At 41.7% G+C, this 14,739-nt stretch overlaps 1 protein-coding gene across 1 annotated transcript in view; it reads left to right on the top strand.

Moving 5' to 3' along the window:
* The first annotated feature begins 2,405 nt into the window (after nucleotides 1-2,405).
* Nucleotides 2,406-14,739, top strand: part of SMAP2 (small ArfGAP2) — a 47,376-nt gene continuing 35,042 nt past the window's right edge. The window contains exon 1 of the mRNA XM_025983656.2: nucleotides 2,406-2,976. Within this exon, the coding sequence (XP_025839441.1) occupies nucleotides 2,874-2,976 (103 nt within the window). The 5' untranslated portion in view covers nucleotides 2,406-2,873. The remainder of the gene's footprint in view (nucleotides 2,977-14,739) is intronic.

Here is a 14,739-nt window from a genome sequence, read left to right as displayed (position 1 = left end):
TGAACCAAGACAACCAGTATTTTGAACGTTGATTGTTGTCATACTAGAGGAAAAGAGAATCAGAGGAGTCTTAAAGCAGCAAATAAATGATTTGGGTGTGAAGTGACACATATCCTTTCTGCTCAAACTCATTGGCCACATCCAACCATAAGAGGGCCAGGAAATAAAATCTATCATGTGGCCAGAAGGCAGAAAGTCAGAAATATTTACTGAAGAGAATTAATAGTCTGTCACTCACTTTGTGGCAAGAGTTGTTCTAAATATATTATAGGCATTAACTTAGTTAAGTTTTGTAATAATTCTATGAAATAGGTCCTGTTAATATTATCATCACCCCCAATTTGATAGATGAAATAACTGGGGTACAGAGAGGTTAAGTAACCTGATCAAAGTCACATAGACTGTAAAGGTGAAGCTGAAGATTTAAACCCAGTCATTCTGGTCCTGTAGCCTGTGAACTTAACCACCAGACTATGCAGCCTCTCCCTAGATGGGAAAAATTTGAGAGCCATGGTCAGAGATGATGGAGAGCCACTAAAAGATTTTTAAGCGGGAGGGTGCGATTCAATCAGATTTGCTATTGAGAAAGCTTTCTCCAGAGAGTGGGCTGAAAAATCAAATTGAACTAAGGTTATAAGGCTATTTACATAGTGAAGGGATGGAATGAGGAGGATTGAACTAAGGCACATTTACAGCGATTAATCTTGAGCCTCCGTTCCATCAACTTAAGCCTCTGTTTCATCATTTCTTGAAACATGATTATGGTAATATCCATCTTAATGGGTTTTTCTGAGGATTATAAAAAATAACATAAGCAAAACTGACAGTACTAAGGCTCTGGAATTACAGAGATCTACGTCAAAAATCCCAGCTCTACTACTCACTAGATGAGGGAGCTCATTATTCTAAGTCTCAGTTTGCTCATTTATAAAACACATATTAAAGTCACAAACATTAAATAGGTTAAAGTAAGAAAAATGATTACACGCTGGCTACAGGCTGAGAAAATTAGCTCAGGAGAAATGCAGAATTCCTTCTAGAGAAAGAAGTGAGATTTTGTTTAGGAAAAATACCTTAATGAACTTATGTGTTTATGAAAGTCAGGTCTCCTAGGCACACCTAGAAGGGAAGAGGTTTCGACAAAGAATTAAATAATTTTGATTAATAAATAGGAAATATTGGTTTCCCTCTGATGAAATGAAAGTTTTGAGGGAAGCCTGGAGGGTTTTACTAGAGAGAACTATGAGCATCCGGTCTTAATCAGTTTCCTTGACCCATTCTTCCCAGGCAGCCAGTGATCTTTTAAAACCACTAATTGGATCATGTTGTTCCCCTTTCCCCTAGCCCAGTGCCTGATACTTAAAAGTTTCTCAGTAACAATTATCTGAGTGAATGAATGAATGAAAACATTAGCCAGGGAGCAGGTGAATCCCTAAAGAAAAATACTTTTTTTTTTAAAAAGATTTATTTATTTTAGAGAGAGAGAGAGGGTGAGTGAGGGGAGGAGCAGAGAGGGGGAGAGAAGGAGAGAGAATCCTCAGGGAGACTTCCCACTGAGCACAGAGCCCCATGCAGGGCTAATCCCAGGACCCTGAGATCATGACCTGAGCTGAAACCAAGAGTCAGATGCTTAACCAACTGAGCCACCCAGGCTCCCCAAGAAGAGGATTTTTGTGGAGGGGTTCTGTGTAGTGAGGGTGGCTTTGGACAGTGATGCTTAATAATCATTTTAAGTAGTTCCCTATCGTGTGTTTTGCTGTAATCACTCGTCCTCTCTAGCACATCCCTCCAGATGACCTTTAGTGAACGTCTGCCGCACAGAACTGCGCTGTTTGGGGAGGATTTAAGACATGAAAGTATCCAGGCACCAGGTAAACAATGCCCTAAGATGGCAGGAAATCTAATGAACAGAGGAACCCAGAATTCAGTGGGAACAGTGAGAGGTGACCAGGATCCTCTGAAAACTTGGGGAGGATGTGCTGTTCCCGTTATCCCGGATTAGGGGGTTGGGCCCTCCATCTGGCTGTTGAGGAAAAGGACAAGCTGGATGACTTTGGAGTAGCCACAACCTTCAGGTTACATAAGAATGACAAATATTTAACTCATAGACACGTTTTGAGGATTATACTGGGATAATTCGTATAAAGCGCTTAACACAGAGCCTGGCACAGGGCAAGAACTCCGCAAGTGTTAATTGTCGAGGTCCTTCCCTTGCTTCCACTCCCTCCACTAGCTTTCCGCGCGGCTCCATTCATTCTTTTCCAAGGACGCGCGGGAGGCGTGGCCGCTCCGCCCCTCCCCAAGCCCCGCCCCTCGCCGCCGCCCGGATTGGCTCCCGAGAGGCGGAGCCGAGGGAAGAGCCCGGCGCGACGCGGTAGGGGCGGGGCGCATGCGCGGGCTGGGCTGGGCGGAGGTGGAGAGGAAGAGCTGCCGGAAGTAGGCGGCTGAGGTGGTGGCCGAGCGGGCGGCAGCTGCCAGGGAAACCGAGGCGCGGGACTCGCTGCCGGCAGACTGACAGACAGACAGGCAGACAGACAGGCGGGCGGGCGGGGGGGCGTCTCTGCGCGCCCCGTTTGCCCGGGCTGAGGGTCTCTAAGTCCGGCAGCCTCCTCGGGACTCGGGCCTTTCCCTGAGCCCGCCAGGGGGCGCCGCGCTGAGGGGCTGCAGAGTGGGGGGCGGGCGCGGCTGACGAGAGAAGGGGCGCAGGGCCCGGCCCGAGGGAGGGCTCCCCACCCCCACCCCTCACTCCTCACCCCCGCTCAGGAGGTGCCCCTGGGCGGGGGACCGGGAGTCCTCACCTCCCGACTGAGCAGGGGTTTCGGGGGGGGGGCGGGGAGGGCGCGTCGCCCTCTGCCCCCGGCGGCACCCTGGCCATGACGGGCAAGTCGGTGAAGGACGTGGATCGGTACCAGGCGGTCCTGGCCAACCTGCTGCTGGAGGAGGACAACAAGTTCTGTGCCGACTGCCAGTCCAAAGGTAGCGCATCCCTCCCGGCGGGCGAGGGGTCCAGCCTCCGGCCGCGCCGCGCAGGTGGCGTGTGTGGGGAGGGGGCTCCTGGGGCTTAGGCCGCCGATCCTGTCAGGTGGCGGGGCGCGTGCCCCTCTGGCTGGGCCGGCCGCTGGGCGCTCCGCGGCGCCGGCTCGGGGGGCGGGGGGCTGCGAGGGCGGGGGCGGGGGGCGCGCAGGTGAGCACGTCGGCGCGGCGGGGCTCCGAGTGAGTTGCGGGCCGGCTGTCATTCCAGGGGCAGCCCGGAGCTCGCCGCCTTCCACATGCAAAGCTGGGGGATGAACTGCAGTGTGTGTGTGTGTGGGGGGGGAAGGTGACATGACGGCAGGAAAACCACTTAAAAATTTTTAAAAAAAATTTTTTTAAAGGCGGTGATGGTTGCTGCCCCGCTCTTGGCTGAGCAGCTCCCTCTGTCCTGTTACGGGCATTGCTGAGACCTGGCAAGCGCGGGGTGGGGGTGGGGGGCTTTCTTTTTCCTGGATGTGTGAAGTGGGAACCTGCCGTATATGCAATGACACAGTGCGGATTTCTAGACAGCCTGGCCCTGGCCGTGAAGTGCGTTGGAGGCTGTGTGTGTGTGTGTGTGTGTGTGTGTGTGTGCGCGCGCGCGCGTGCGCGGGCGCAGGGCACGTGCGGTGGGAGAAACTAGCGGCAGATCGTGGCTGGAGTGCAGGTTCCGTTTAATCAGTGGAGAGAAAGAAACGGGGTGGATGCATCAGATTTGTCGCTTCTGGGGTCATTACAAAGGCGAAAATGGTGAAATATGAGCGCTGTGAATTGTTAGAGCCATTTTAGTCTTTGCTGTGCCCTCCAAGACGCATGATTTGATCCAATAAAAAATCAGTATGATAGGAAAGCTTGGTTGTAAGTGAAGGCTGGGTTATTAGCACTGAAAATTTATAGATTCAAACTTCTGTGAATATTGTTTCCTTAATTTTCTCTCTTTTTAAAAGATTTTATTTATTTATTCATGAGAGAGAGAGACAGACAGACAGACAAGCAGAGACACAGGCAGAGGGAGAAGCAGGCTCCATGCAGGGAGCCCGACGTGGGACTCGGGCCTGGGTCTCCAGGATCAGGCCCTGGACTGAAGGTGGCGCTAAACCGCTGAGCCACCGGGGCTGCCCTTCTTTCTGCATTTTTTGGGATGTAATTGGAGAAGTTGGGGAAATTATTTTCCCTTTGGGGAGAAGGGGATAGTTCCCATTTTGGGAGCTATTGTTAATTTGCTCCTGTTCGTAATGCAGTGGATTTACCACAGTTGTTTGCCATATAACATTTTGGGCACATGGTCTACAACAAAGATTCAAATGTATTTGTATTTATAGATATTGAGAAGGGAAGTACATGCCTAATTGATGCTCTTAGGTAATTACCTTTTATTTTAGAAAAATAAGGTTACGTTCTTCTTAAGAACAGGGGAATGATACATTGGTTTAAACGCCTAATAGTATATTTTAATGTCCTCTTCCAATAGATAAGTGGCATGTACTTTTAGGAAAGTATGTCCCCAGACTTCTCTCCTGAATTTTTGCCTTAGCAAGAATTTGCTTTAAAAAGTATTTTAGAAAAAAAAAAAAAGTATTTTAGAATCTGGTTATGTTGAGTAGGTTAATTTCTTATAGGTGACTCTTATTAAATCTTGTCCTAGACTTATTGGAACATTTCAGTGTAAAATTTAGGAGTATGTCTACTGGCTTTACTCAAATTCCCTTATGTCCTCAGTTAACAAATCTTGAGTCACAGTGAAGCAATCCACTAGAGTGACTCCCCACATTTGGGGAATCAAATGCCATTTTGATGATTAGTACTACCCCCAACTCTCCATTTCTCCTACCACTCATACTTACTCATATTCCAATGAAATATAGCACATGGAAGGGAGAGCTTGATTCATCACTTCTTCTGCCAAATTTTCCATTGCTCTTTATCAATAGCATCACTGGGGATCAGGTAATGAACATTAGTTAATTCTTGATGAGAATTACTAACTGCTGGGTTGTAAATTTTATCAACGGCTATTAATGGCAGAATCCTGGTTCCTGAAACTATTTATTTTCACAAATTAGTTTTACATTTTGGCTTGGTGGCTTCAGTAACTTGGCCATTGTATTAAACTTGAGATGACAAGATGTCCATCATCTTTCAAGTCATTTAAATAACATGTTGTTTAGGTCTCAGTTTATTCAGTTTGTGAATTATCTGGCTCCTTGCACTCTTTCAGTCCTTCTCACTCGTTTTCCTCCTCCTTTTCCCTAATTTTGGTTGTTATAATGATCATACAGGCAACTATTGGATCATGGAAGGAAGAGACACTTGTATCAAATTAAGTTACGTTTTAGCTCTGGTAAAAAATACATGTAGTGGGAGGAGGTATTTAAAAGCTATTTGGTTTGGAAAATGAGATTTTGATCTGAGTTTATTCATCCCTGTGTCTCATGTTGTTTCTTTTCTTTTCTTTTCTTTATTTTTTTCTGTGCCTCTCATGTTGTTTCTTACTTAGAAAATTAAGAGCTAATTGGACAGGACCTGATGAATGATTGCTGATCTATTAATATTAAATCAGATGATGTAGCCCTGGACTGCAGACCTGTGAGCAGTATTTTTTCTGATGTTCTAAAATAACCCTTTGGCAGTGGCTCTTCTTTTTAAAATCTTATACTTGTCTAAGGATGTTATTATCTTCAGCTATGTAATGCGAACATCAGAGTAGAGAACAAGCATGTGTTTTCTTTACGAAGTACGAGTTTTGTTGGTCCTGGGATTTTTAACTCTCTTAAGCACAAGACTCACCAGTTTCTGGGACCCCTAAGACATTGAAGTGATTCCTGCGTGGCAAAGAGAGCTACTTAAGTATTGCCTTTAAAAAAATGCTTTGACATACTTTTAGGCCCAAAGATATGGTGTCCTCATCACCCAAAGATATCGTGACCTTTAGGGTAAATTTTTGGACTGACTTACATAGTGATAGGACAAAGGAAAACATACTGAAAATTCCAGATATGTCAGTGGTAACTCTAACTAGTTTAGGCTGGGACCAATTTTTGGATAGACCCTTGTGGAGCTGTACTAGTCCAAAGCTTAATCTTTAGCTCTGCGGTTCCATATTTTATCTGTGTGCCTAGAATAACTCTTAACCTCTTCAGAGACTGGTTTAAACTAGGCACTATCTTATTTACCATGTAAGAATTCTGTCTTTCTCATGACTTGAATACCTGTGTCCACTACTGGGACATTACTTCCTCCATATTGAGGTTTATAAAAAAAAATTGAGAGCTTTTCAATGAGCAAAGAATTCAAATTCAAGAGATTTGATGGTCTTGTGGAATATTTACTTCAGACTGTGAAGCACCACCTGGAATTCTGGAGTTTGACAGAAACTTTGTAATATTTTGTGCTTTTCTGCTACATCCTACCTGAAATGTTTTACCTTGAATTACCTAACCATTGCCTCTGCTCCAATTTCCATTATATACTCTTAAATTTAAATTTACTTTTTGGAAAAGGTAGCACTTTCATGTGTTCAAAATTTAAAAGGCGCAGAGGTGAACATGTATAATGAAAAGTTGTGTTCTTGTTCCCTGATCCCTTAGTCACCATTTTCCTTCCCTTCCTAGAAGGAATGGCTTTTGGTAATTTCTTATGGGACTTTTAAGAGATAATATATGCACAGGCAAACAACTACATTTAAATGTATTTTTCTGCAATGTTTTTATGGAAGTAGTAGTATATTACGGTTCATGGCACCTTGCATTTTTCAATCAGCATTATAACATGGAAAACGTGAAAATGCTGTCTCAGTGCACATTGAGGGGTTCTTCACTCTTTCAAGGGATTTTCTAAGGCTATCCCTTAGGTTATCTTGATTAAGTTGAAAGATATGCTTAAGGGATTTGGAAACATCTGCTATTGTTGAAGGTATCTTAGAAAGTGTCCTAGGCCTATCCATAGCCCGTATAAGCCTACCCTTCAGGTGGGAAAGAAGCAAAGTACTGGAAAGGGCTGTAGACTTGATGTTGAAATGTCCAGTTAAACTCCTTCACTCAGGTTATTTTAGCTTGGTGACCTTCAGCACTGAACCAAAGTTTCTCAGTTTAATTTTCCTCACTTGACAAATCAAAGTGCCTTGTAAACTAAAGTGTCATACAAATTTAAGATTACTTATTACCACGATTGCTGGTCTTATTTACTCTATCTTGGTTTTATTTGTTTCACTTTCTGACTTTATTCCCTTAAATACTCTGGTTACTGGAAGCCATGGTTAGTATGACTCACCCAATAATTCCCTAGTCTTTAAGCCAAAACCATTTCCTATACATGGGGGTTCTGGCATTTTTGCAGATGTACTTTATGGTACTCTTAAGGATGGTCTCTGGATGTTTCCTCTTTAAACTTGTATGAAAGATTAGATGAGGAAATCTTTGTGTAGAAATTTTCTAAAGTAGTCCTAAATTTTAACTCCAGTAAATTAATCTCTAGCTTTGTTTTATATTTATTTTGTGTTGATAGCTAAGTCATTGCTAGTTAAGTAGCACTCCTTAAAACATGAACTTTCCTATCAATTTTTGATTACTTTACCTATATCTGTGGCACCTTTTGAGAGATTAAAACAGTTCCATCAGATTTAGACAACAGAAGTTTTGTGTCCATCTCTCATTGTTAAACATCCTTCTCCAGCCAAGATCAAGTAACTTTCTGAGTTTTTACAGCTAATGCACCTTAACTTGAACAGTCATGGTTAGCTTGACACAGTTACACTGAATGTAATTTATCAAAGTCCTCATTAGATTGTCTTTTAATATGAACTTGTTAAGCCTGTTTTCCCTGTGAGATACTTTCCTATTTGTTCTCCTTGTCCTTTAAATATCATTCTGTGACAGTGGGATAGAGAGTATAAAATGCCTTATCACTTAGAGGGAACTCTGCAAGCCTGCAATCCCACACTATATATATTCGTTCTGAAAATATTTGTTAAGCACTTACTTTGTGTCAGACACCATATCAGGATATGTGGTAGATTCAGATCCTGTCTTTGGTCTGAGGGATCATACAGTTGAATGGGGAAGCAGATGTGTAAACTGATAAAAGATGCAATGTAGTATTATCATGATGGCATTGCGTGCAGGGAGATATGAAAGCGCTGGAAAAAGCAAACAAGTCTGCCTCAGGAAGTCATGGTTTCAAAGAGACAAGTAGGCTGTGTCTTCAATGATAAGCATGACTTTGCCAGGTGAATTTAAGGGACTTGGCATTTTAAGCAGAGGAAAACAGAATGTACAAGGCCTCTAAGGTATTGAGTGTATGTCATTGTGGGGGGGGATTATCTAGTATTTTGACTACATGTTGGGGAGTGGCAAGGGAGGAGGTAGGCAGGGGCCAATAAGGTAAAAATGCTAGCCCTGTAGTTGATTTGCTGTATCATAATGAGATAAATATGCTTTAGACTCTCTGTTGTGTAAGAAGTCCATATGATTGGAAGTCCAATAGCTGGTACTCAATGAAATTATAAGTATTGCGGACATGGGATGTTTTCTAACTGATGAATAGTTAGAAAGGCCCAATAGCTGCTACTCAAATGAAATTATAAGAATTGCGGACATGAGATGTTTTCTAACTGATGAATAGTTAGAAAGGTCCAATAGCTGCTCTCAAATGAAATTATAAGAATTGCGGACATGAGATGTTTTCTAACTGATGAATAGTTAGAAAGGTCTCAGTGTTGTGCCTACAAGACAACATGGAAGTGTACCTTCATGAGTACATTAAATTATCTTAGAAAAGTCTAGTGAAGTGCCAGCAGTAGATACTATGTCATTTCTGGAGTTGATACTGATTTTTGAGGCTGAGCATGCTTATATACTCAAGTGGCCTAGGAGTGCTGAATATTTGATGTGTGCACTTAGTTTCTCAGTGCTTAGGAGGTATAAGCAGGTAGTGTAGCCTGATCTCTCAGTATACTTTTCAGCAAATCTATTGCTTTCCAATAAATCAGAAAACTACTTTCTGCATTTTCCCTCTGATGTCATTATGAAACGTAGGTGGCAGCTTTCTTGGGCACAGTTGTCTATATAACTGTTCACCACATGAGTCATTGTCTGTTTCTATTCTTCTGCCTGAAAATTCCATCTTGGAAATGATGTCATGCAATTAGTGACTGCTACACTTCTCTCATTATGCACATTGGCAGCTGGCTCTGTATGTTATGTTAATGCACCCTACCTATGCCACAGACAAGGGACAAAGTGACCTGTTAAATGGACTCAGACTCAACTGCTCCAAATGTTATCTCCTGTAAAAAAGATGGCAAGCAGGAATCTGCATAAAACACACTTATGTTTTATATTCTAAGCATGCAGTGCCTAACTTCTGTTATTGTGTCTGCTTAAATCCTTATCACAGTTGTACTTCTGTTTGAGCAAGTGGCCAGTTTAAGTAGATACTAATTTTGAAGAAGTTCTGTATTGGCCCCTGGAATGTGACAGTTCAGCTTAACTACACTGAAAAGGTAGGAATCAAATCTATGTAGAATAGAACACCTTAAAGTTAATTCACTTTTACTGAATTCCTCTACTGTTAAATAAATATTCCTGTACTGATAAATTTTTTAAAATTATAATGTGCCACAGTTAACATGCCCCCTAGATTGTAAGCTCCATGAGGGCAGAGGTGGTTTGCCTGTTTCATTCACGTAGTATTCTTAGAACCTAGAGTAGTGCTTGGTATAGATGTAGCTCTTAGTAAATATTTGTTTGATTGAATGAACTGATCTTGTCATCTATAAATCCTTTGTTTCTTATTAGAAGAAATCATTAACAGATTATCTGAATATTTGTTTAATTCTTTTTTTTTAAGATTTTATTTATTTATTCATGAGACACACACACACACACACACACACAGAGAGAGAGAGAGAGAGAGAGAGAGAGAGAGGCAGAGACGCAGGCAGAGGGAGAAGCAAGTTCCATGCAGAGAGCCCGATGTGGGACTTGATCCCGGGTCTTCAGGATCAGGCCCTGGGCTGAAGGCAGATGCCAAACCGCTGAGCCACCTGGGCTGCCCTAAATATTTGTTTAATTCTTAAGAAAGCTAAGTTTTAAAACATTTTTTTTTTATTTTTAAGATTTTGTTTATTTATTCATGAGACACACACACAGAGGCAGAGACATATACAGAGGGAGAAGCAGGCTCTCTGCGGGAGAGCCTGGTGCAGGACTCAATCCCAGGACCACAGGATCATGCATGACCTGAGCCAAAAGCAGACGCTCAACCACTGAGCCAGATAGGGTGCCTCTAAAACATATTTTAAAGTCCAGGACCTATCAGGGAAACAGAAACCACTGTAGGTAGTAGAAGCAGAGAGAATTTAATCTACAGAATAGGTTACACTGATGATATAAGAGCCTAGAAGGTAAGTGGGCCAGTGAGGTAACCGAGGGATTAGCAATACCTGGGAGCTAGTGTGCCCCTAAGGAAATTAGAAGGTGCTGGTGTCACCAAAGGCCAGAAGTCTGAGCTATCTGGTGTGAACTAGAAGCATGGAAAGAAAAGCTGTTTGATGGCAGCTAGAACTGTGACCCTATTAAGAGAGCATTACCCTGGCTTCCCTCTCCTCCTACCTCTTACCCTTATCGGTTACCTCCCATTGATGGAACTTACTCAGAAACCAGTTGGTGGGGGAGCCTAGGAGATGTAGTTCCCACTGACAGAGTGGAGCAAGAGTAGGATCTAAGTGGAAATAGGCAGAGGCCCAAAGACACTTAAAAAAATCTCCCAAGATGCAATTCTTTCTCCTTGTAAGTCAGTAGTTATTTTGGACAAGAGATAAGAAGGGTTTTCAGACAGATACAACCCTTTGTGCTTCTAAAGAATCTTAACTGTTGCTGAAACAATACTTAGTCCTTGGAAGTAATGTAACAAGTCAGTCATTGCCTAAATAATTAGGATGTGACCAGGAAAATTGGCTTCTGTTGAATCTTCTGACCAATTTATCATTGGTCGCTTCTACTGGTAGTTTATCATTTTGGTTACTCAGGAAATAAGTTCCTACCCTGTTGATCCTGGGATGCCTTTGGTGTGATTTTGTGTGTGTGTGTACATATGTGTATATACACACATACATTGAGCTTGTCCCATCTATAACTGAAAGACTTGAGTCAACACATGAGATGTACAAAGACAATTTTGAGGATTGCAGCCTCATGGTACAGATTAGACTTTCTTTGACAGTTAAGGTAATTGCAGTAGAGCTAATTTTCTTTCTGCCACATATCATTTTAACTAGTCTCATTGGTTTGTTGGGGTATTTCCCCCACAGCTTCAGCTAGGTTAGCAGTGTGGGAGGGAGGTGAGACCACTGGACCAACTTTCTTCTCTACTGGACCTGAAAAATATTTTTTGTCTTATAAGAAAGGTTGGTGCTGCTCCATTGAAAGGCAAAGCTTTCTAAGTTATTGCTAGTAGTTTTCTTCTTGATTATAAAGTGTTTAATGAGTTACTTGATAGAAGTTTGGCACTTTCTAGAAGGGCTTTTTTTGTCAATCAGGTCACCTGCCTTTGGGCCCCTGCTACATTAATGGAATTGGTGGAACTAGGCCAGCAAAGGTTTTTAGTGGAGTGTGAGTGCGTTTCTCTTTAGGCTGTTATTTTCCACAGAGGCCACAGGTAGGGGACTCTGAGTAAAGTTGCCATCTATAAAAATTGCATAGGTTTGGTTGTTTTTCCCTTTCCTCCAAAATTTAATTTCCTCTTGGCAGGTATAATTCACAGATGTAATTAAAAAGTAATTTGGTTCTAAAAAGCATATGAGACTGCTTCCCAGAGTACCAGTTCTTTTCAGCCAGTTCATTTCAATTTAAGAGGTACATCTATGCATTTTTGAAGCCTCATGTTTAATAATTACAATATTTTGCTACTGTATTTGACTCTTCCATTTTCCAAACTTTCTCCTTCCCTACCCCACTCTTTTGGCTCCTGTATTTCTCCACAGGCTTTGTGGATGCTGGTCCATTGATGGCTGAACTGCAGGTCCCTTCCCAGTGGAAAACCCCAGAGATGAGCCAAATCTGCCTTCAGCTGTGGCCATCCATCAGTGTAAGGTTGCCCTGGTGGTTGTCTTCAGTTTGTCCAACACTCCTCTGCTCTACTCCCCCTCCCCCATTCTCCCTCCTGTGTAGCTGAAACTTGCCCTGGAATCCCACCTTTTTAACATATCACTGGGTAGTAATAAGATTTTAATATCGGTGCTTCTTTTCATTTTCAAGTAATGTGAAGTAGTTCTCTGACCATTTTTGTTGACCATAGCCCTGTGTTCCCTGCCCCTCCCCCACTTCGTTTGCATATTTCCTATGGGTGGGTATTCTGGTTTGTTTTTAAACGCATATAAGATATAATTTATTTAGAAAGTTTTGAATTTCATAAGCCCAATTAGAGAATGCTTTGTTGATTTCCTTTTTTTAATTTCAAGTCAGAGCTTTCAAAAAGAAATTTCTTAATTTGAAACAATGAGAACTGGATCTCTCAGGCTCCATGTCCTTTCTCCTCACCCAAAAAATAAATGTGTAATGTTCCCATTTTATTATGTGTTGAAAATAGTAAAACAAATACAGAGTAAGAGAGACAGTCTCTCAGCTGTAGTCAATAAGCTTGGCCTAGAGTGATTTGAGAGAACAGAGCACCTTTTTTTTTTTTTTTCTCAAACAAACATGCTGTCTTTAACAGCTAATGTTGGGAAGACCATAAAATCCCCAAGCCCCTACCACAGAGCTTACATCTTTAGATTCAAGTTTACATATTAATCCTACAACGTTACTTCCTGAAGTGCCCTCAAAGTACATTTGTTGTTCACCTTCTTCCTCTTTCCTTGCCTTTCTGGAAGTCCCCCAATGTGTAGATTTAGAAATGAGTTCTCTAGTGTTTCAAGCGTTGAGTTAAACTTTTTAATATTGTTTAGATGGTTGCTTTTGTTCTTATGCCTTTAAAAAATAATTTCTTACAGAGTTTTCTGTGTGAGCTGGTAACATCTTATGCTGCAACATAAAGCTCATAAAGGAGAGGGTGCTGGTGTCTTCTTGTTGATACTTTACCACTTGGGGTATAACTAACACAAGCCCTTTGATGAGAAATAGGAAGGAAATTCCCTGTTCTTACCATGATGCTTTTGTTCAAAATAGCAGTAAAACAGCACAGTTAATGAAAAAACCAATTTAAATGTGACAGCTGATTTGAGAAAGAAAGAGTGAAATGATTCAGGCTCTTCTGCTATGTTGAAACATATTTGTCGAAAGAATAGCTGTTGAGCCTGAGACCCTGTCTCTCTGAAGGTAGGCCGGAGGAATTTTGTTTGAGGAGCTGTTTTAGACCAAGGAGAATTGTGAGGAAAAACTCTTTACCGAAGTGTGAGTGCTGTGTTAACATCCTAGCTTGTAGGTGAGAGAAGGGAAGAATCATTAAACGCAGCATTGGGAGGAAGATTCTAAAGCAGTTCCTCTGAGCATTCTGACTTTATTCTGAGCCTAGTTTCTGAACAGGAGTCTGATACAACTGACTCAAATCAGGGGCCCATATTGTGGGCAGAGTAAAAATAGGGCTCAATTTCGTTAGACTTCTTAATGCATTTAAGGAAGAAAAAAGATTCATTACCATAGACCAGTTATTTTTTCTCTTGTGGGATATTGGGGGGTGGGGATGCATGAGGGTCCTTCTTATACTTACCAGCTAAAAATCACTAAATACTATTTCTTTAAAAAGCAAACACTTTGGGATGCCTGGGTGGCTCAGTTGGTAGGGCAGTTAACTCTTGATTTTGGCTCAGGTCATGATCTTGGTCAATAGGATCAAGCATCCCCCCCACTCCACCCCACCTCATCACCCCATCAGGCTCCATGCTCGACACAGAGTATGCTTGTCCCCCCCCCCCCCAACCCTGTGCTCTCTCTCATAAATAAATAAATAAAATCTTTAAAAAAAAGCAAACACTTTATTTTTTTCTGATTTTGAAAGTTATATTTGTGAAAAAAATCTTTGGGAAGTATGAGAAAGCATAATGATGCAGAAGATATTTCACTTAATCCCTATAATCCATTTTTTTTTTTACTTGTACTTATTCCATAATAATTTTATATCATTATTGTTTTAACATTTATCATAACCATTTTTATAACATTAATGACATTTAAATACCTTTATTATATTCCATTATTTGAATATGTCATTATTTAACTCTTGCCCATTGTTGAACATTCAAATTATTAGTTTTTCAGTATCATAAATAATAGTACAATGTAAATTTTTGTGTTGCTGTTAGACTTATGGGTTATTCATGTGATCAGAGGTGAGTGGTCACATGAGCCCTCTAATTTTAAAAGGTTGTTAGGGAGTCCTCTGGGCTGAGCCCATGCAGAGACAGCCTTGCTGTGAATTGTCATTCTGAACTGCTTCACTGTAGTGGACATCTGTTGAGGCAATGGAGAGATACTGTGTTGAAGTATGGAGAATCCTGGCTTGACCATAAGGAACAGATTTATGGAACATGATCACAGCAAGATAGGCCAAGATATATTCATATCTCATGCACAATCTTCACATTATATGCTTTGAAATATGGAAATATTGTGTAATCATCAGCATCTTAATGTTGTTCACACTCTCCTCTCTCACTTAACCAGTCCACTGGGAAGGTGGATTAGAGGTCCTATATTGGTAGAAAGGGATTAAGACTACTGGGTTTTTGTTTGT

Source organism: Vulpes vulpes, chromosome 10 (assembly GCF_048418805.1).
Source record: "Vulpes vulpes isolate BD-2025 chromosome 10, VulVul3, whole genome shotgun sequence".
In the NCBI taxonomy this organism is placed as follows: Eukaryota; Metazoa; Chordata; class Mammalia; order Carnivora; family Canidae; genus Vulpes; species Vulpes vulpes.
This window is presented reverse-complemented; position numbering and strand designations above follow the sequence as displayed.